Here is a 21,381-nt window from a genome sequence, read left to right on the forward strand (position 1 = left end):
GTTGACACTGAAAGTATTTTTTTGTTTGTTTAAGTTGGGGTGAGAATAAATGACTTGTATTCAGCTTAATTTGACAGTACTGCAGTGGTGGTGCTGTGGTAGCATTGTCGCCTCACAGTAAGACGTTGCTCCGTTCAGTTCTCAGTTAGAGCGTCTTCTGTGTGGCGACATGCGTGAATGGGCATTCCTTCGTTGAAGGTTGTGCGTCAGGCCCGGCAAGTCGGCATGTAAAAATCTACTGCCAATCATTAGCGGACCGGAGTTCCGCTGTGGCGACCCCTAACCGGGAAAAGCCGAAAGACACAACAACAACATTCAGCTTGATTTGACATCAAAGTTATTTGTACATTAAGTTGTTATCCAGGTCAACAATGAAGCTGTCAGAACTCTTGTCTCTCTCTGTATACACAATTCCTTGTATATTACAACCAAAATGACCCTTTACACTATATGTCCTATTTCAGTGCCTCAAACTTAAGAAATATTGCAGAATGCACAGCTGTACATCTCCCAAGATCTCCCAACTTCCCTAAGTATAAGATCTGGTATCTCTTATTTTTAAATACTTTTTAAATTTTTAACTCATTGATTATGAAAAGTAGAGGTGTTGCCTAATGCTTTACTCAGCACTTTATTGCCCTTTAATATACAGCACTTATTCCTAATTGCATAATTAATGCAATATGTAGCCAGGATACCAGGCATATAAATACATACTACAAGATAAATGTTGAGGGTCACTGGAGTGAGCCTCTTCCACCAGGACACCTTCCAATAAACTGACCCTTTCATCTAAATGAAAGAGGTTATCCTTTTTCAACAGAGAAGTATCTTATGTAGTATGAATCCATTTGCAAGTGATTCTGAGGTGTGTTGGACACCTCTCTGACTTTCATTTCCATTATTCCATGCACAGGGTGCAGAACTGTGGCATCTCTGAACAGCATGGCCTGGTGGAAGACAGAACTGGCACTGGCTGGTTAAGCAGTTCCACGGTGTTATGCATTTTCAGACGCCTTTGACAATCTCTTTCTTTCCTAGCTTTCTGTGCTTTTTTCAGAATGTGTTCATTTTACATATGTCTTTGCCAAGTGCGTTTGGCCTTGTTTCATATCTTCACCAAGCATTATTGTGTGGATGGTGATTCCAGAGGTTGGGCCTCATGTGACATTCTTTTGTTATAGAACTGCACCTTGTGAGAGTTACCTTTTGACCATTCTGTACCTCCAGCATCCTAGGAGGTTTAATTTTCTGTACATGAGATTCCTCCTGATGGGTACTAATGGCAAGAGGATACTAAAGCCAGACATAACAGATATATCTTCACTGTCAGTCTAGTCTGATATGGATTACTAAAACTTGTATATTTGGAAATGGACAGTACATCTCATAAATGTTATATTGTAACTACAAATATGTTTCTGCTGTTGCATTCTATGAATGTAATATTTTACTAGTATTTGTTTAATGTAATGTGTTCTGTAAACTGCCAGTGCCTCTATCATTGTATCTGTGAATGTAATATATTACTACTTTCTATATATTGCAGTGTGTTTATAAAGCAATTTTCCCCAGTCATCCATTGAAGATTAGTGCCCCTCACTCAAACTAGCCTGGTTAACAAAGCAAACTAAGAAATAAATAGGTAAAGTTGTGGGGAAGCTTCCTGCAGTGGGTGCTTATGACTCTCCCAGGGTTTCCGTAGTGTCTAGGTTACCCTTCCATTTCGTGGTTGCAGATGGAGTTCATTGTAAGTTATGCAAGGTCCTGATTTTACATTTTATGTTTCTATTTACCTACAAACCATTATTTTGGAGGGAGACTTTGACCCTCACCCCCTTAACATGATATAATCATTTCTATGAGTAGCACCAGGACTTAGGAAACAGGCAGTACATTTATAATAATGAATAATTGGGACTTACATTTTTGTGTCCTTTGCGAATATTATACGTATACATATACATGAATGCATGCATACATACACTTACATTTTTATGCTCAGTGGATGGGCATCAGATTGAGCAGAACATGGGCTAAGCTGACTTCCCTATCCCAGCTCATGATGCTGTGCTGTGGACAGGTAGAACACTTGCATACCTCCAAGTGTCTGGATGAGAGAGAAATAAATATTGCCAAGAAGATAAAGGCAGAAGAAAAATCTCTACAGTTATCTCCTGTAGAAGGCCTTCTCACACATCAAGGTGATGTGGTAAGTAAATAATTGTTTTTTTTTCCTGTGAGCATCGCACACTGCTGTACTTTGGTGTATATTCTCACACAATTTTACAATCTTTCGGAGATGATTTTTGTAGCAATATTCATAACATTTAGGCAGAATCACAGTAATAGGACTAATCAAGGTTGGTGGACAGATGGAGTGGATTCTTTGTGATAGTTCTGTACCAGAGCTTGCTCAGATCAGGCATTTGGTCTATAATGTTTTGAAAATATGTGAACATTGTCCAGGTTACAACTTTACATATGTTCTATAGTGACTTATTTTTAAAATAAGCAATAGAAGTGGTAGCCACCCTATTGGAGTGTACTGTGAGAGAACCATGTAGTGTTTTGTTGCATAATAATAAAAATTAATACAGCTGAACAGATATTATTTGGTGACAGGTAAGCCTTGCCTCTAACCTGTGCCTCGCTAGCAGTTTTTTTTTACATTAGTAAATATTTCAATATCATTAAGCAACTTTACTTTATCATATATCATTTTGAGTACCTTACAATAAACAGAAGTACTTTAATTAGTACGTATTGCAGAATTACAGCATGAACTTTGAAACATGGAGTGGTGGTAGGCCTAGAACAGTATATTTGTGGTTTAGAATACCCTGAGCTGATGTGGGCTGTACAGCAAGTCATTAGGCAGCAGTGTGCCTATGATGAGCCGTACAAAGGCAGAGTGATTCGTGAATTTCCTTATTCTTTGAGCTTATAAATTAAAGCCTGCAAGGTCTTCCAGAAAAAAAAATGTAAGTGTGGATTTGAGAGAGAGAGAGAGAGAGAGAGAGAGAGAAAGAGCCTGACCTCCTGAGAGTAGTAGTGGCCTAAAAGTCAGAAGCCTAGTGGTGATATCTTTGGGCAAAAATAAGTATGATGTGTTATCCACTATGTGAAACAATTGAGGGTAGAGGGGCTAATAAAACAGTGGGAGTGGAAAAATAATTTTTCTAGGTTTAGTATGTGGTGAGGGATGGAGATTGAATATGTGTGTTTGTGCAGTAAAGACTAGCAGCAGAGGATGGGAGAGTGTCCTATCGAAGAAGACAGAGTGCAAGGAATCAAATTATGAAAGGTGGGCTGAAGGTTCAGGCGGCTTCCCAGGGAGATTTACATGGGACATTTAAATTCATTTAGCAGTCTTTTGTAAGGGTGGCTGAACTAAGTAAGTAAGGAAGGAAGCTCTTGAGATGGAATAAGCAGATAGAGCTTTAGCAATATGAAGGTTTGATAGATTGTTTAACAGGTATTTTGTAGCGTACTTAACACAGTCCAAACTATTAAATGGTTAGTAATGTACACCAAAGAGATTAGTTAAAATACTATACATGAAGGTGATTCCATGGAAGTGATATGGAGGTGGTTTTGTTGAATCAACTTATTTTGGAGTTGTCTGCATGTGTAATTGACTTATCAATGTGAACAAATCATGTATGTGATGTGTTCCTGTCCTGCTCTCTCAACTCTGCTTTCCAAATACCAACTCAGCAGGCAACTAAGATCTGAAAATCATCTACTTCTAAAAATAGAAAAGCCCACCTTACCGGCTGGTCAACTGCTCTACTCCTTCACCGTCGCCAAACTATGGAACTCGCTTCCTCCTTCTATATAAAACACGGGCAGCACCACCACTTTCAAACAAATACTGAAAAATTATCTCAATTCTTCCTGGCTATGTACCTGCTCTATAACCAAACCTCTTCCTTCTTATATTATAACTAAATTCCTATGCTTTTTTACTACTAGTGACCGATGATACTTTCTCCATATTTATTATTTTTTTTCTTTCATCACTTATTGATACTGGTACAATAATGCTGATTAATTTATCTCCATTTTTACCACTCTGAATTCATTTGGCAACTAACTAAATTCCTGCTTTTATTTATATATTCTGCATATGTTACTGTAATCAAACCAACTAAATTCCTGAATTATGTATATATTCTGTATATATTACTGTAACCACTATGTGTAACAGTTTCTACTTCTGTACCAATTAATGTTTAATTTTTTTTCTGCATCTACGTTCTTGTCTGAGCTTTTCTCCCTGGACCTCCACCGAAAATGGGCTCTTTTAGGCCCAGTGGACTTTCCCGGTAAACAAATGCAATAAATAAATAAATAAATATGACTCATTAATGTGGTTAGCCTTGGGAATATAATGTCTCAGTAATGTTTTTAATCCTGGAATGTAATATCTTAGTTATGTAGTTCATGCCTTGTCTCAGTAATGTGGTTAATTCTTGGACTGTATTATCTGGGTAATGTGGCTAATGAAGGGAATATGCCTGACTGACTGATTGACTGATATATTGGCATTTGTTTACTGGGAAAGTCTGACTGAGAAATGCCCTTTTTCAGTGGAGGCACAATGAGAAAGGCTGCATTATACAGACATCATGGACATCATTTGCATTGTTTCATCATGTACAGTCAGTTTCATTCATGAGAAGCAGTTCCATTATTCAGACATTTGTGACATCAGTTCCATCATTTACAGACAGTTTGAATTAAAAAATAACAGTTACATTGGTTGTATATGAATATGATTTTTTTAAATGCACAGAGGTATGTGCAATGCAATATCATCCATATGCACAGATTGACAGATCTTACTTAGGATTTTTTGTTGCTCTAAAGACTTCTTAAAAATCTAGGACATAGGAAGACAAGCTAAAAAGTTAGAGCAACACAAAGAAGATAAAGGAGATGAGAAGACAGAGAAGGGTATAGTTGTGATAATAGTACATTAAGTTTTGTGCAGCAGAGAGTTATGGCATGAATTAATATAGCTATATTAGTACCAGTTTAACCAGGGGTGGTGCAGGTGCAGAGCCATTTATCTATCAGGTGTTGCTTCATTTGACATTTAAAGTCTTTTAGGTTGGAGACTGTTCTTAAGTGGAGTGAGATGGTATTCCAGTTATTAACAATGCAGTGTGAATACAGGGAGTATTCTGCATTGTTGTTAAGTTTAGTTATGGAGAGTACTAATTTGTCAGTGGAGCATAGCTGTCTCTTAGCGGTGTAAGTTTGAACAATGGATTGAAGAGATGAGAATTTTTCAGAGTTGTGCATAATTTGAAGTTTGTAATTAACTGTGATTGCAATTGTGAATTATTTGGTTTGAGCCATTTTCACTGTTTTATTAGAGAGAGGCACTGATGCGATCTGTATTATTAGTTGTGTGCAAATTTGGCTACTTTATGGTAGTATTGTTCTAGTTTGGCTGATAGGAGTTGATATTAGTTAGAATAGGAGAGCATATAATAGGATGGGAAGCAGAAAAAAAGTGGCAGTATTTTGTCTAGCAGAGTCAGTAAAGTAGTGTTTTACTCAACAAAGGCGTTCTAGCTTGTGATGTGTCTTTGTTATGGCTGCTGAAGGTGTAGATCAGATTTTAGACAGTCATCTATAAAAACACCTAGTAGTTTGGTATGGGATACCAGTTCCATATTGGTCTTCTTGGATAACAGTATATAAACGTGATGTCTCAATAAGGTGGTTAATTCTGGGAATGTAATATGCTGTCAGTGTGTTAACAGTGGGAATGTAATGTCTCAGTATTGTAGTAATCTGGGAATGTAATGTTTAGGTACTGTAGGTAATCTTGGTAATGTATTGTTTTGGTGATGTGGTTAATACTGAGAAGTGCAGTGTTTCAGAAATGTGGTTAATACTAAAAATGTAATGTCCCTGTAATGTGGGTAATCCTGGAAATATAATGTCCTTGTAACGTGGTTAATCCTGAGAATGTAGTATCCTGGTAATAGTGTTAATCTTGAGAATGTAATTTCTCAGTAATGGGGTTAATCCTGGAAGTGCTTATGGTAAGAACTGTAAAGCAGAAATTAAAACATGGAAACATGGCCTTTTTGGTTCTATGATTATCCATCTGGCCATTGAAATGTGGCAGATCTACTGAGCTAAGGGTATTTTGTGCAACTGCGAAAAACCCCGCAAGATTTATTTCAGCTGGTTTAAGGGCATACAATCATGGAACACAGTTTCAACTGGGGGTCAAATGGTGGAAAATTAGAAAGCTTATGAATAATAATAAAAGCTGAGGTAAACTACAGCAGTGGATAACGTTATATGGAAGTTGCGTGTTAAATGGGGCTGTATAATTTTCAACAGTCTTTCAGAAAATTGAGAGGATCAGTCATATCTGGGCAACTCAGGGTATTATGCTAGGCGGCCTATAAAAACAAGAATAGAGGAAACTAATTTTCTTCTTTTAAGTTATAGTTTTTGTACTTCATAGTCTTTAATAGTGCAGTGTAGTTTTGAAATGCTGTGTGTTGACAATTCATATAATGTGTAATGTTTGTTTAATTGCAAAATGATTACCTAAAAACTGCCCTTTCTATCTATGAGAATAGCGTTAAAGTGGGTAGTGTCATCATCAGTTTCCATGCTATATTTATTGTATGTGGACAGTGCTGCACAGCAGATATTATGTATTGATCTGACATTCGTCACCTGTGACTTTCCTTTCTAGTCTTTAGGGTCTTGGGAATTGATATGTGAAGAATATATTACTGAAAGTCTATGTTTTTTGCTAAATACACTGTCAATGATTTTTTTGAATGCTGTTTACTCAAGTTTAATTTTCTAATCTCTTAGTTCTGCTGAGTCTCAGTTTTATTCTGTGTATTTTGATAGCATTGGGAAACTACCTCTGAACAAGGCACTTGATTTAACATTGTACCTCAGGCAAGAAGCAAAAATCATGCCTGTATTCCAGGGCCTGAATGAACTTATACCAATATATAAACTTATGGAAAAGAGAGACATGGTGGATGTAGAAAATCAGCTTAAGGTAAGACAATAACTGGATTCAAAAAATGTTTTAATTTGGAAGCTTAACACTGAAACATTAGACCGTGGCTGTGCAAGATGTTTACATCAGAAATAAATAAAGAACTTAGCACAACATTCTGACTTGTACATGTTTTATTTATTGGTCAATGTGCAACTCTTTCTAAGTAGTTATTAAATATATCTGGGCATGCTTCAGTTTGTTTCCATGATCACACCATCTACAAAAGATAGCCTAAAGATCTTCATGAATTGTAAACTTTGGTATAAGATAGACAGTATGTCACAATGTGCTTAGTGTATCTTATTCAAAGTCCATTTTAAGAAAAAGAACATTTAGTTTTCAGAAAAACAATGTGCCAAACATCAAAACATATCCTTTTGAAAGATGAATAGTAAGAGTTCAAATTTAAATGAAACATACTTCCTTGACTATAATTACAATTTTGAAAGATATTGTTGTAGCAGATTAATTTATATTTTGAAGGGGTATAAGCAGAGGCAGATTATAATAGGGGAGCAGCCGCATGAGGCCCTTGACTCCAGGGGGAAAATGGCTGGCTACATAGTATATAATGCCAGAAGCAGTTGTTTTCTTTTTACTTAAGAACTTCTCTTTCAGATCAAGGCTTTTCTTTCTCACCACACACTGTCAACTGTCATGTGCAGCACTGGAAGTGCTTTTCTTTAAACTTGGCTATTCAAACGTACATGTGGGCTGACGAAACAGACTAACAACAACATGGTTATTTGTGGCAGGCTTTCTTCGATTGGTGTAGGCTTCCTGTTTCTCCAGGCATATTTATTTGCAAACAGGTTTGAGACGCAAACCTTAAGTCTTGAAGGAAGTGTGTGTGTGTGTGTGTGTGTGTGTGTGTGTGTGTGTGTGTGTGTGTGTGTGTGTGTGTGTGTGTGTGTGTGTCTGTGTCTGTGTCTGTGTCTGTGTGTACAGCAGACCTTGGAGCTAGATTCCAACACCTCCATTGCAATGAATTCCTAAAGCTAGATCTTCATTGCAAGCTTCTCTAGTAAGATAAGTCACTAAGTCTGGATTACAGTTAGTAAGGCCAATCATTAAAGTTTCATACATCTTACTAGAAAATTAGCATCTAAACCATCTTGGAGCACTGTCTGGTTAAGTAACTTCACACAGAAGGCAAATGGAAGTAGATAACTCCACTTTAGGGCAACTGTGAGGTACTGTCTTTTTAAGTGACTAATTCAGGATTGCACAGCAGGCAAATTGAGAGTCTATATTAAAATTGTGAAGAGGCGTTACATCGAATGCCTCTTCAGCGACACATAAAGACCAAACACACTAAACCGAGAACGGTCAAAACAGCGATTTCTTTCCCTGGGAAAGAAATTGTTAGTACCAAAAACACACACACACACACACACACACACACTATTTAAAACATAACTAAGTTGGGGGCTTTGCACCCACCACCCCCCAACTAAATATACCAACTCGAGATTGCACTACAGTGGGGAAAAGGGCAATACTACGGCTCAGGCCAAGCGATTTTTTCCCTAGGAAAAAATTGCTGGCCTGAGCCTTCGCTGTTTTCAGACTCCAATCTTTATGTGTTGCTGAAGACGCGTTTGATGTTACACCTCTTTTTGATTTTAATATAGACCCCAAAATGAGGCAGAAAGACTCACATTCTGCACCCTTAACTACAGGAAGCAGGTCATTATGAGCTTAGAACATTAGTCATCTGCATTAACTTCCAGACCTCTGTTTTCTGATAAATTCCTGTGGATTATAGTTAGTCAGTAATGTCAGTGCTTAGAGTTTCATAGTTCTTTTTTGTTAGAGATGCATATCCATGTAACATCTATTACTCTGTTAACTTTTTAAATGCATTAGAGTTACATGATACTTAAGGCTTTCGGCTGTTAATAAACTGCTTGCTGAAGTAAAAAAATATGGGGTTTGAATCATTCCACTTCCATTTCAATACTGTGTAGGGACAGTACTCCCATGGCACTTCTGAAAAAGGGCACTTTGTCCAGTTGGTTTACCTTATTAACAAATAAGTAAAATACAATTTTTAAAATAGTACCCCATGAGCCTTTGTCCTTCCATTATGTTTGGCTTTGTCCAGAATTCTTGACCAAAGATGTTGAGAGAGGTATTTTGGTCTGTTCCTTGGAAAATGTGTGGTTTTCTGGCAAATGTTTGTGGATTTCATTCATTAAATAATGACAGGTATGTAAGTTTCAGATTTTGTATCCTTCAAAAAAATGCTTGCTAGTGCAAAGCTTGTTATCCTACTAACTTTCTAAGTATATAAGAGAAATATTTCGAATATGCTCCTGATTGTTTGCCTTTGTCTCTGATTCTTAACCTAAGAAGCCGAGGGAGCATATGGGCATTACAGTGGGTTGCACACTGTGGTTTTATCAGGCCTCGAGCTGGGATACATTTTGGGCTAATATTTATGAGTTTATTCATTCACTTGATCTCAAGCAAATACCTGAGGTGTACAGTAATTCAAAGGGCTATAACTGATGTGTGTGTGTGTGTGTGTGTGTGTGTGTGTGTGTGTGTGTGAATACTTGGTTCTTGCATTACAGAGTATATATGGTGAAAATGAATCAATTGAAATAAGCAGGAACATAATTATCATATGAGCCATGTAATTTGGGTTCCCTGTTTTGCTGACTGTTGGCAGTGTGTTTATTATTTGGCTGTGAATAAACTGGACAGAATGAAATCTATAAGTTTAAGTCATTAATACCTATGTGGTGAGGAATGTCACATATATAGCAACCTACCCAAAGCTTGGATTCCTGAGCAGTTTCTGAAAAATAAACTTAAAATGCATAAGATAAACAAATTTAAATATTTTGCAAACAATAAAAGCTATTACAAGTACAGAAATAGCAATGTTATCAGTAAGAAATATTCTTTACAGTGATAATAGACAGTGCATTCATAACCTTTTCATAAATTCTATAGTACATTATAATGCACATAAACCTCAGATTATATTTTTACTAAACTTTCACAAATTCTCATGTCATGGAAACTGTGCAGCCTAGACTTATATTCTTAGAACATATATGTTAGACAGACATACGCTTTTACATGACAACAAGCAATATCTCTATGAGTGCACATTTATAGAGATATTTACAGAAATATAAAAAGGTGTTATTCATTAATTTGCAATATAAATAACGCTGAATATGTTTCAAGATGTGCAACTTACTGTGCACACATTAAAGATAGTTTTCATCAGCAACATTTAAGGCTTCTCCTGATGCCATGCAACAGTTTGTAAGTCACTCAGTTTTTGAAGTACTGTTTATTTTCATATTTACTAACAAAGAACTACAAAATGCCTGAAATGGGCACTAGTGTCATTATTATTTAATACAGTTTGTTTAACTGCTAACTGTAAAAAATGTTCGTAGTCAGTCATTTAAAACACACTCTTATGTATTAAACAATATTTTATTCACAAAATGAGGAAGGTGAATGCAAAAGAACACATGTATTTATGCATTATCCTAAAAATTTGTCCAGGGAGAAGCATGTTTCGAAAACAGCCCGGGACCCAAGGTACCCTTAATCTGCCACTGCCCAATAACGTGTCTTCACCAAGAGCTTATTCGTTTTACAAGCATTTCCACAGCCATATACACATTTTTGTGACACTTAACCTCTAGTCTAATATAAACCTTTTAATATGTACATATATATATATATGGGTCTAGGACATTTCACCGAAAGCACATTTCACCTAAACTCAAATTGGTGTGCACATTTCACCTAAAGCACAATTCACCTAAACTCAAATTGGTGTGCACATTTCACCTAAAGCACAATTCACCTAAAACACAATTCACCGAAACACATTTCACCTAAAGTTTGAGATGGCCTTGTCCCCACTGCAGTACGACCCAGGAGTTAGTATATATAGTAGGGGGAGTGTGGGGGGCATAGCCCCCCACATATGTTAAATATTTTGAACTATATACATGGATACTTGCAATTTCAATTTATTACTCTTTTCCAAACATATCTACTTAAAATATATGGGAGGCTACACCCCCCACATCCCCCAATGTGAGAGCAGTGCCCCCACACCCATAATATATATACTAACTCCAGGAACGCACTACAGTGGGGACAAGGCCATCTCAAACTTTAGGTGAAATGTGTTTCGTTGAATTGTGTTTTAGGTGAATTGTGCTTTCAGTGATTTGTGTTTAGGTGAAATGTGCTTTCGGTGAAATGTCCTAGACCCATATATATATATATATATATATATATATATATATATATATATATATATATAGTCTCTGAACCTGTTTAATACTTACACCTCTTAACTATAATATTAAGTTTTTCTGCTCTAAGGAGTTCCTTCCATCTTCCATTTCTTTGAATTTCTCATCACTTTATCTTAACTACAAAGCTAACATTTTTTGCCCAACCAAATTCCTTCCCTCACCTCCATTTCTTTGATTTTTTTTAAACACCTTTATTGAATTATCACTTGTGACATGGGCAAGTTTACATTTATGTAAAATTAATCAAACCATATTAACAAGTTCGCATATGTAAGCATTATATATCACATACGGAATATTACATAAATTATTTAATTCCTGCCTTCTCTTAAACTTCACTCCTCCAAAACATTCTTCTGCATGTATTGTTTCCGGGTTTTTTTTGTAAATGACTCCTACCTTTTTCTAAAGATCCCACTTCCTGTTCTTTTATCTTTGTTACAATATTCATTACTTCCTGTATAACTGTTTTAGATTTTGATTTCCAATTTCTAGTAATTGCTTTTTTGGCACCCACCAGAATTAAACTTAATTAGGCTTTACTATGTCCAGGCAGTTCAGATCCGGTATCCCAACTCAGAAAAAACGTTTCCTTAGTTACACTGAGTTACTCACCCAGTACTCCTGTCAGAGTACTCTGTGGGGAATTTTAAAAGTCTGCCAATTCATTACACTCCCAAAACATATGTTCCCATTTACCTGTTTCTTCCCCATCACACCATCAACATTTGCCATCTCTATGAGGAAAAATTATTTGGAGTCTGCTTGGGGTGTAAAAGTATCTATGCAAACACTTCTGGACAAAAATCCTAAATCTTCTAGACTTTGTTGCATATTTGGGAGCCATGTACATGTTCCCCCTTTGCTTCATTGTGTATCGTATATCTAATCTCTCTTCACAATCTTTTCAGACCTCTACTGATTGATTCCTGTATTTGTCATGAAATATATTATATGCCCTATTGATTAACCTTTTTAACAACAGATTCTCTTTTATATTCAAATAAAAACTCAACCAGTATGGATCTTTCGTTTAGGGTTCCACTGTATCTTTTTCTTTGTCTATACTCTATCAGTCCCTAATATGGAAGGCAATCACTAGCCTATGATCTAAATGTCTTCTTGGCCTCTTCCCATTCTGTTACATTTCCTTCTCTAATTACTTGTTCTCTGTACCTTGGTTCTTCTTCCAGCTTTTTTCAGTAAATTCTAGCCCCATCTTGTCAGTTCTTAGTACCCCTAATTGCAGTCATCTCTGTCGGCATAAACGCCTTTCTCCAATGTTCTTCATCTCACATTGCTGCAGTCCTAACACTTGGGTAGTCCGCCGTCCCTCGGTCGGCCCGAATATCAGAGTATAAGGCTGACGTCGGTCAAGGCGCATTTGACTGACATCAGAACGTCAGGGTACAAATGCGCATGACCGACGTCATATCCTCAGTCTTTTTTGCCGCATGGTCCGATGCAGAAGCAGTGTTGCAAGTGCCGTTCGGCGTTCTGAAATTTTTCGAATTCGGAGTTTCAGACCGAAGTCAGAGTTGGTTAAGTACCCCGTTGGGGAATATTTTGGTTTTTTCTTGCCTCAGTGGTTTACCGGATGTCAGAAAAAGTGAATAACTGTATTTCTTGTGGGAAACAGATACCGCATAGGGATTACCATAATTTGTGTATACCTTGTTTAGGACCTGAGCACGACGTTGTTGGATGCCGCTTTTGTGCTAGGTTTAATAAACGCACTATAAAGCGGAGGTTGGATTGTGCAAGGTTGGTTTTGGGAAGCGGTGCAATTACAAAATGCCGCGGGATGCTCCGAGGCCGGCTTCCTCAAAGAAGCGCAAGGACAAGGCAGTTAAACCTAGGTTAGAGGAGTCGTCCGAACCGGACGCCAGTTCTTTAGAGGTGTCAGTGGAACCGGTGGTTCCAACGGAGGCCTCTCTGGAATCCCAGGGAGAAACTTTGATTTTACAGGATGTGGCCTCCCAGGAGGCAGGGCAGGCTGTAGGGGCTTCTCAAGTAACTGTACTCCCTCCCTTCCTAAGGGGTCTAGGCCCTCTTTCTGCTTCTAAGGCTTCTCCTAGAGGCAGGTCTAGTTTAGCTTCTGTGGGTGTCACTCCCAGTTCTTCAGGTGCTGTGCCCAAGAAGCACATGCTCAAAATGGCAGAGGATTTAATTTCTTTAATTAGAGGCTCTATGCCCCCTCCTGATAAGAGGCCTAGGATGGAACCTGTGTTGGGGGATTATGAGCAGGCTTCGGATGTGTCTGAGTCTTCGGCTGAAGACTTGCAGGAGTATTCTCATTATTCTGATTCTGATGTGGATGATTCTACTCCTTCTGCTTCTCCTCCTGAGGATTTTTCTTCTTCAGAGACCCTTCACTCCATGAGAGAGCATTTTAAATGGGAAGGTCAGGATTTCTCTGATTCCAGGAAAAGGCTTAGGGAATTTTTGTTTTTACCCCAGCATAGGCCTTTAGCTATACCTCCTGTTCTGAATGTGGTGGAAGATGTGTTTGCAGAGGCTTCTCTTAATCCTGATTCTTTGCCTCCTGCTCCTGTTAAACCAGATAGGTATTACAGGGTGCCTGAAGCTCATAAGTATCTTTTAAGAGTCCTAGGGCAGACCCAGAAACTGTTAGCCAGGGGCCTAAGGGTGTTAAGGCTTCTGTTGTCAAGAATCCGTTCCTGCAGATAAGGAGGCCAGGGCCTTGGATAGATGGGGAAAGAAAGTTTATACTTCTTCCACTCTAGCCATGAGAGCTTTGAATTGCCAGTTTCATATGTTGAAATATCAAAATTATCTCCTTTCTCAGTTGAAATCTAAGGTTGATGCTCTGGAAGGTATTGACTGTAAAGAGTTACAAGATTTAGTGCATGTTTCTGAACAGGTGGGTAAGCATTCTTTGCAATGTGGTTTTGATGCTGTACAGGCCTCGTCTAGGGTGGCGGCCACTGGGTCAGTTCTTCGCAGGCATGCCTGGCTGAGGGATCAAAATTTATCTGACCATGTTAAAACTAGGATTTTGGATGCCCCTTTGCAATCTGATGTCTTGTTTGGTTCTCCTGTTGAGGCAGTTTTAAAGAAAATGGAAGACAAGGCTAAGTCTATGCAGACTGTTAAAGATTTTTGCAGGTTCAGCCTCCAAAGTTTAGTAGAAATTGGCCTACTAAAGGGTGGACGATACTTCTTATGATTCCCAGTCTAGGGGTAGATCTAGACGTGGCAGGGCAGAGGTCAGGGCTCTTTCAGGCCCAGAACAGGGAGTTCTCCTGCACAGTCTTCGAGTGAGGGCAGGGGTCAGTCCTTTCGTAAACAGACCCAATGACCTACCTTTTCAGCTGCCAGAACCTTCTCGCCTGGCAGCACCTTTGGGAGGAAGGTTGGCACTTTTCAAAGAAAATTGGAGTTTGATTACTCAAGACAAATGGGTACTGGATATCATACATCACGGTTACAGGTTTTATTTCCATACCTTGCCTCCTTTCAAAGGCATGCCAGACATTCCTCCTCAACAAAGAATAGAGGCTCACAAGCAAATTTCACTGCTACTCCAAATAGGGGCCATACAACCGGTTCCTATGCCAGAAAGGGGCCTAGGATTTTATTCTCGCCTGTTCCTAGTTCCAAAGAAGGGGAACACGTGGAGACCAATTTTGGATTTATCTATCCTCAACACTTATCTGGACATTCCCAAGTTCAAGATGTTGACGTTGCAGCAGCTTTTACCTCTGCTGGGCAAAGATCATTGGATGGTAACTTTGGATCTCAAGGAGGCTTACCTTCATGTTCCTATCAGACTAAGTTGCAGGAAGTATCTGCGTTTTCGAGCTGGGACTTCTCACTATCAGTTCTCTGCATTGCCCTTTGGCTTATCTACTGCGCCCAGAGTGTTCACGAAAGTTCTGGCTCCAGTGATAGCTTTCTTCAGGCTAAAAGGAATACAGATCTATCCTTATTTGGACGACTGCCTGATTCTGGCTCAAGGAAGGAAGAGCTTCTTCATCATTTGGAATATGTGATAGCAGTGCTAAGATGCCTGGGGTATTCTGTGAACGAAATAAAGTCCAGTCTAGTACCCTCTCAAGACATGTGCTTTCTGGGTGTGAGACTGAATACAGCATCCCAGATGGCCTTTAACCCCGGACAAACAAAAGAGTCTATCCCTTTACTTCCATCAGCTATCTCATCAGTTCGGGCTGACTGCAAGGACAGTCCTTCAAGCCTTAGGGTTCATGGCATCTTGTATTCTGGTGCTTCCCAATGCCAAACTGCATATGAGGAAGCTACAATGGTATCTCAAAATGTATGGACACAGCACTGCCAGGATCTGGACACTGTCATTCAAATAATACCTTGCATTCAAAAGGAATTTTGTGGTGGGCTCAGGAATGTCACCTAAACAAGGGACTCTCTGTGACCCTGCCAGAGGCGAGTCAGATTTTAACAACAGATGCCTCAGACATAGCTTGGGGAGCTCATCTAAATGGAAAGTGGATACAAGACAAGTGGCCTGCCAGACTACAACATCTACATATCAACATGAAGGAGATGTTAGCAGTCCAATTTGCATTAATAGCTTTCAAGGATTTACTTCTTCCAGGGCAGGTGTTGATTCTAACAGACAACACAACTGTCATGTGGTACATCAACAAGCAAGGGGGAACACATTCTTATCCTCTATGCAGGCAAGCAATGATTTTGTGGGAGACTGCTCTCAGTTTACAACTAACTCTTCAGGCAAGGTTTCTGCCGGAGCACAGAACTCCTTAGCAGATGTGTTAAGCAGACAAATCATGGATCCCCACGAGTGGAAACTGGATCTTCATGTATTTCAGAAATTGACAGTGTCCTGGGGAACTCCAGACATAGATCTGTTCGCTTCTCCACTAAACCACCAGCTGCCAAAGTTTTGCACAAAGGTTTCATCCCACAGCTTGGAAAGTGGATGCTCTTTCTTTCAGTTGGAAAAATCTTCATGTGTATGCCTTTCCACCTCTGCCTCTCCTCCCAAAGGTACTTGAAGGTCAGACAGGGCAAGCCAAGGATGATTTTGATAGCTCCAGATTGGCCTCGACAGCACTGGTACCCACTACTGAGAAGTCTAGTACGGAAGCCTCCATGGCCTTTGCCTTTGATTCCACATCTGTTGTCCCAGGAGGACAGTCATTTGCTCAATGTCAAACTTCACTCTCTTCACCTAACAGCATGGCATATTCTGTTTTAAACCATAGAGGGTCTCAACTTCCACAACAAGTTTTGAATGTGATTTTGGAAGCTAGAAGGCCTAGTACAAGGAAAGTGTACGCAGATAAATGGAAGAGATTTTTATTTTGGAGTGCAGCTAAGGATTTGGATGTTTCTGAGCCTGATTTAAGTGTGGCTCTTCAATATCTTACTGAGTTATTGGACAAAGGTTTGTCCTTCTTCTATTAAGATTCATGCTGCAGCAATTTCAGCTCACTACGATTGTGACCCACCATTGTTTTCTCATCCTTTATTCAAGCAATTTCTTAGAGGGGCAAAGAATATAAGACCCCACGAAGAGCTCCTACTCCTGCTTGGGATCTCAATTTTGTGTTGGAGAAACTCACTCTACAACCTTTTGAGCCTGCAGCTACTGCTGAGTTGAAATATTTGTCATGGAAGACTGCTTTTTGTTGGCCATTACCTCTGCAAGAAGGGTTTCTGAATTGCAGGCCCTTATGGCAGTTGAGCCTTTCTTAATTTTCCACAAGGATAGGGTATCTTTACGCATTAATCCTTCCTTTATGCCTAAAGTGGTTTCTAGTGTGGCTTTAAACCAAACTATTCATTTGCCTACTTTTATGCAAATCCCCAAAATAAAGGGGAAAAGATTTTGCACACTTTAGATGTTCACAGGCAGTTGCGATATTATTTGGACAGAACTAAAGGGTTCAGACAATCTCAGCAGTTATTAGTTTCTTTTGCTTTGTGCTCTCAGGGCAAGCCCGTGTCAAAACAAACTATTTCTAAGTGGATTGGATTTTGCATTGCTTTCTGTTATTCCCATCATGGCAAAGTGATTCCAGCTGGGATTAGACCTCATTCCACTAGGGCTACTGCCACTTCAACAGCTTTTTGAGGGGGGTGGCTACTAAGGATATTTTGGAGGCAGCCACTTGGAGTTCAGTGCATACCTTCTCTAGGCATTACCACCTTCCATTGTACTCTAAATCCAGGGCTGGTTTTGCCACTGCTGTGTTGCAGGGCATTTTGGCAGCTCCTGCTTCATTATAGTTTAGCCATCCTCCCTTACCTCTGCTTTGGGATTCTACCCAAGTGTTAGGACTGCAGCAATGTGAGATGAAGAACATAGTACAGTTTTGTACCTACCATAAATGTAGATGTTCAAGATCCACATTGCTGCAGTCCAATTTACCCTCCCTCCTTCGCCTCAGTTGTTTGAGGTGGTTGTGTGGGTTGGGTTATCCATCTGAGGTATATTGCATTTTGTATATATTGTATATATTATACATATTTTTGGTGTTAGGCTAGTTGGTTGTTTAGTTGTGGTCTATGGGTTTTGACCTTTCTTTTTAGGGTCTTCTGACATCTGGGGCAAGAAAAGACTGAGGATATGACGTCGGTCATGCGCATTTGTACCCTGACGTTCTGATGTCAGTCAAATGCGCCTTGACCGACGTCAGCCTTATACTCTGATATTCGGGCCGACCGAGGGACAGCGGACTACCCAAGTGTTAGGACTGCAGCAATGTGGATCTTCGAACATCTACATTTATGGTAGGTACAAAACTGTACTTTCCTCTGTTGGCATAGATCTTAATATACTTCCTGCTACTTTATGAATATAATATTGTGTATGACTGTTGTTATTCCACTAAACAGTCTGTGTCCAAAATCCCATTCTTTCCTTACTTCTTGAATTCCCCCTTGCTTCATCATCATCCTTTTCCACTTTCAGTTGTAGCTTTCTGCTTGTGTTATGTATAAGAGCTGTAATTATGTAGCAATAAAATATCCCTTCAAATCAGATAATCCTGAACATCCTTGTTTTTTTGGGAGGATCAACTTATCCCGCTTGACACTTGCCCTCTTCTCCTCCCAACTAAAAATCCTTCAACTCTTTATTAATTAGTGTCCACAATTTCCCCTCTGGTTGCTAAAAATATGCCTGACCAAGAAAGGTGGCTAAAACCATTTTTACTGCTTGTATTTTGCTATCTGTATCCACAGGCAAGAGCTTCAGTTTCTCAGTCTTTTTTGCATGATCTTTTATTTAGTCTCTTCCCACATATCCTTAGCTGCTTTAACTGAATCCTTTTTAATCCATCCTCCTAACGACTACATTTTGTCATGTACGCATAGGACACATAGTTTATAGCTTTAGCCTTTGTTTATTTTCATTAATTTTATATTTTAAAAAAACCCGGAATTGTTTCATAATATTCCACAACACTGAGATGTCCTTTTCTGGTTCTGTCATGTACAAAATAATATAATCCGCAAATAAAGACAACTTTTCTTGAACACCGAGCCAGTTGTATCCTTCAATTTCTGAGTGTTTTATTTTCTTTGCCAGTGGTTCTGAATATAACCCAAATAACAAAGGGAAAAGAGGATACCCCTGTCTGGTTCCTCTGTCAACACACAGCTTAACAGAGAAGAACCCTCCCTCTTTGATTTTTGATTCCGATCCCTCATATAGCCTTCTAATTAACCTATTATTGTATTAGGAAATGCAAATGCTTCCATTTCCCTTCTCCTAAAATCCCAGCTTACTCAGTCAAATGCCCTCTCTCTATCAAGACCCACCAATAACAGCAGTATTTTCTTATTCTTCCCTCTGGATCACCATTGTTGTATTAATGCTGTCAAATGTTTGCCTTTCCTCACCAAAATTACATTGGTCTGTATCTATTGCATTTGCCATTCTTCTAGCCATTATAGACATAAACACTTTATAATCATGGTTTAGAATTGAAATGGGCCTATATGAAGCTGGATCAGACGGGTCTTTACTGTCTTAAGGTATTACAGCCACCCCAGCTTTTTTCCAGGATGTTGGTGACTCCCTTTCTTTAAAATACTGTTAACCAAAACCTTCCATAAATTTATCACTTTCTTCCCTCCTAATTTCCGAACTTCCATCGGAATACCATCTATTCCTATAGACTTTCCTGTAGTTTGGTTATACATCACCATTTTTATCTCATCTCCTTCTGTCTTAACTGTTAGTTGTTGAGCCTCATCTACATCTAATCTTGCCATATTTAAGTCTTCCATAAATATTTCCATTTGTGCTTTTTCTTGATTGCTTCACTTTTCTGCTTCATTCAAATTTTCATAACATTTCCAACATTTCTCTAATACCATACATTTCTTTTGAGGTTTTTCAATAAGCACAAGAGCTGTTATCTCTTTGACAAACCCACCAATACACATCTTCAGCTACTCAGTGTTCAACAGCTACTAAATGCATAAGTATCTTTTATAGTGTTATAGGTTCCTTTATTTCATATGAATGTAATCTAATTAGCCAATGTACGTGTGATTGTAAATGCATATTATTTAATGTCTGTTCACGTATGTTATTGAATGTGTGTTTAAAATGTTTGTAATATGTAGCAGTTTTTCTCCCTGGGCCTCTTGTGTAAAAGGATTTTTGCCTAAACCCAGTTGAATGACCCGATAAGCAAAAACAAGATAAAAATAAAGTAAAATAAATCATAGTGATGGTCACACTTACTGCATTTGCCAGGCCTACACTCACTCTTTTCATCTGTTCATTTACTTTGCTGAGACATATTTGCCATGTTTGAATATGCATTTTAATTTTTAACCAGCTCTGCTTCTGAAGCAATTTTTATGCCTTTTCTAAAGTTAGATTAAATTCAAATTGTAACTTCTGAGACACTTATTCATCAGGTAGCCCTTTCAGAATTCTGCCATTTATTTTATGCACTATTAAACCCTCAATTTTTAGCAAGTTCATATAATTTTCTCACAGATGCATGTATATAGTCACCCTTATTTTATACACATCTGTGGAAGCATGCCCTTTCATGCATTATAATTATTTTTTGGCCCAAAATGTTTGTTGAGTTTTGCAGTCACAGTCTCATAATGTATATAACACTTTGGGCCTCTGTGAATGAAAATTAGCTGTATACAGTCTCAGTCTCAGAAGAAGAGAGACTATTTGCCTGGATTTCATATGTTCTTTGTCTAATTTTGTTGCTACATGAAATCATAGAAACCTTTGTCTCCAAGCTGGCTGTCTATGAAGAAATCAGATGGCTCTGGTGGGTTAAATTTCATCATGGTAGAATAAATGCAGATTGTATGTGCTGAACTGTTAGAATTCAGTGAAATGGCAGGTTCATGAGGTAAAATAGCTTTTTATCAGTAAAATAATTGACTCCGGCCATTGGTAGACTCACTGTGCTTTTATTTGCTTGGTTTCTGTAGCTTTTAATGTTTTTTCATGGTTTTCATTTGAAAATCCTGGTTCTGACATGTTAGAACTGCAAGTCTTGTTGTTACCCAGTGATATTCATAGTAACACTCAAATACATCCGGATGCCAGTTTTTAACAAAAGTAGACAATTTAATCAGAACAACATGGCAGCTCACTGAAAACTATTTTAACACTTCAAACATCTTATACCAACTGACTATAGGTAGGCGAAAGCAGAGAATTGTGGTGTTGGCTAAGGCTTAAAGTGACAGTGCCTTTTCCCATTCTTAAAGTGGTAATGGCTATATTTGTGTGAGGTGAAGACCTTAACTATTATGCTAACCCTCCCCTTAAAATACAAACAGCAGCCTTCATGACATTCACATTAACACTGTGTACACACTTCAGCAGTATTTTGTACCTATCCTCGAATAAACCAATTGAAAAAAAGGACAGCAAATGATTAGAAACAAGAAAATAAGACCATGGCATCAAAATGCAGATTGACATCAACTGCCAAATCCAGAGGGATAATAAGAAATGAATAGAAAGTTTCTGCTCCAGCTTAGTATAGTTTTAGA

The 21,381-nt window shown here is 38.5% G+C and overlaps 1 protein-coding gene across 1 annotated transcript in view; it reads left to right on the top strand.

The window, feature by feature from the left end:
- ERAP1 (endoplasmic reticulum aminopeptidase 1) overlaps positions 1-21,381 on the top strand; it is a 1,476,217-nt gene that overhangs the window by 1,057,916 nt on the left and 396,920 nt on the right. The window contains exon 14 of the mRNA XM_044064113.1: positions 6,901-7,057. Coding sequence (XP_043920048.1) covers positions 6,901-7,057 — 157 coding nt within the window. The remainder of the gene's footprint in view (positions 1-6,900; positions 7,058-21,381) is intronic.

This window comes from Protopterus annectens, chromosome 2.part2 (assembly GCF_019279795.1).
Source record: "Protopterus annectens isolate FY-2018-M chromosome 2.part2, PAN1.0, whole genome shotgun sequence".
Classification (NCBI taxonomy): domain Eukaryota; kingdom Metazoa; phylum Chordata; order Ceratodontiformes; family Protopteridae; genus Protopterus; species Protopterus annectens.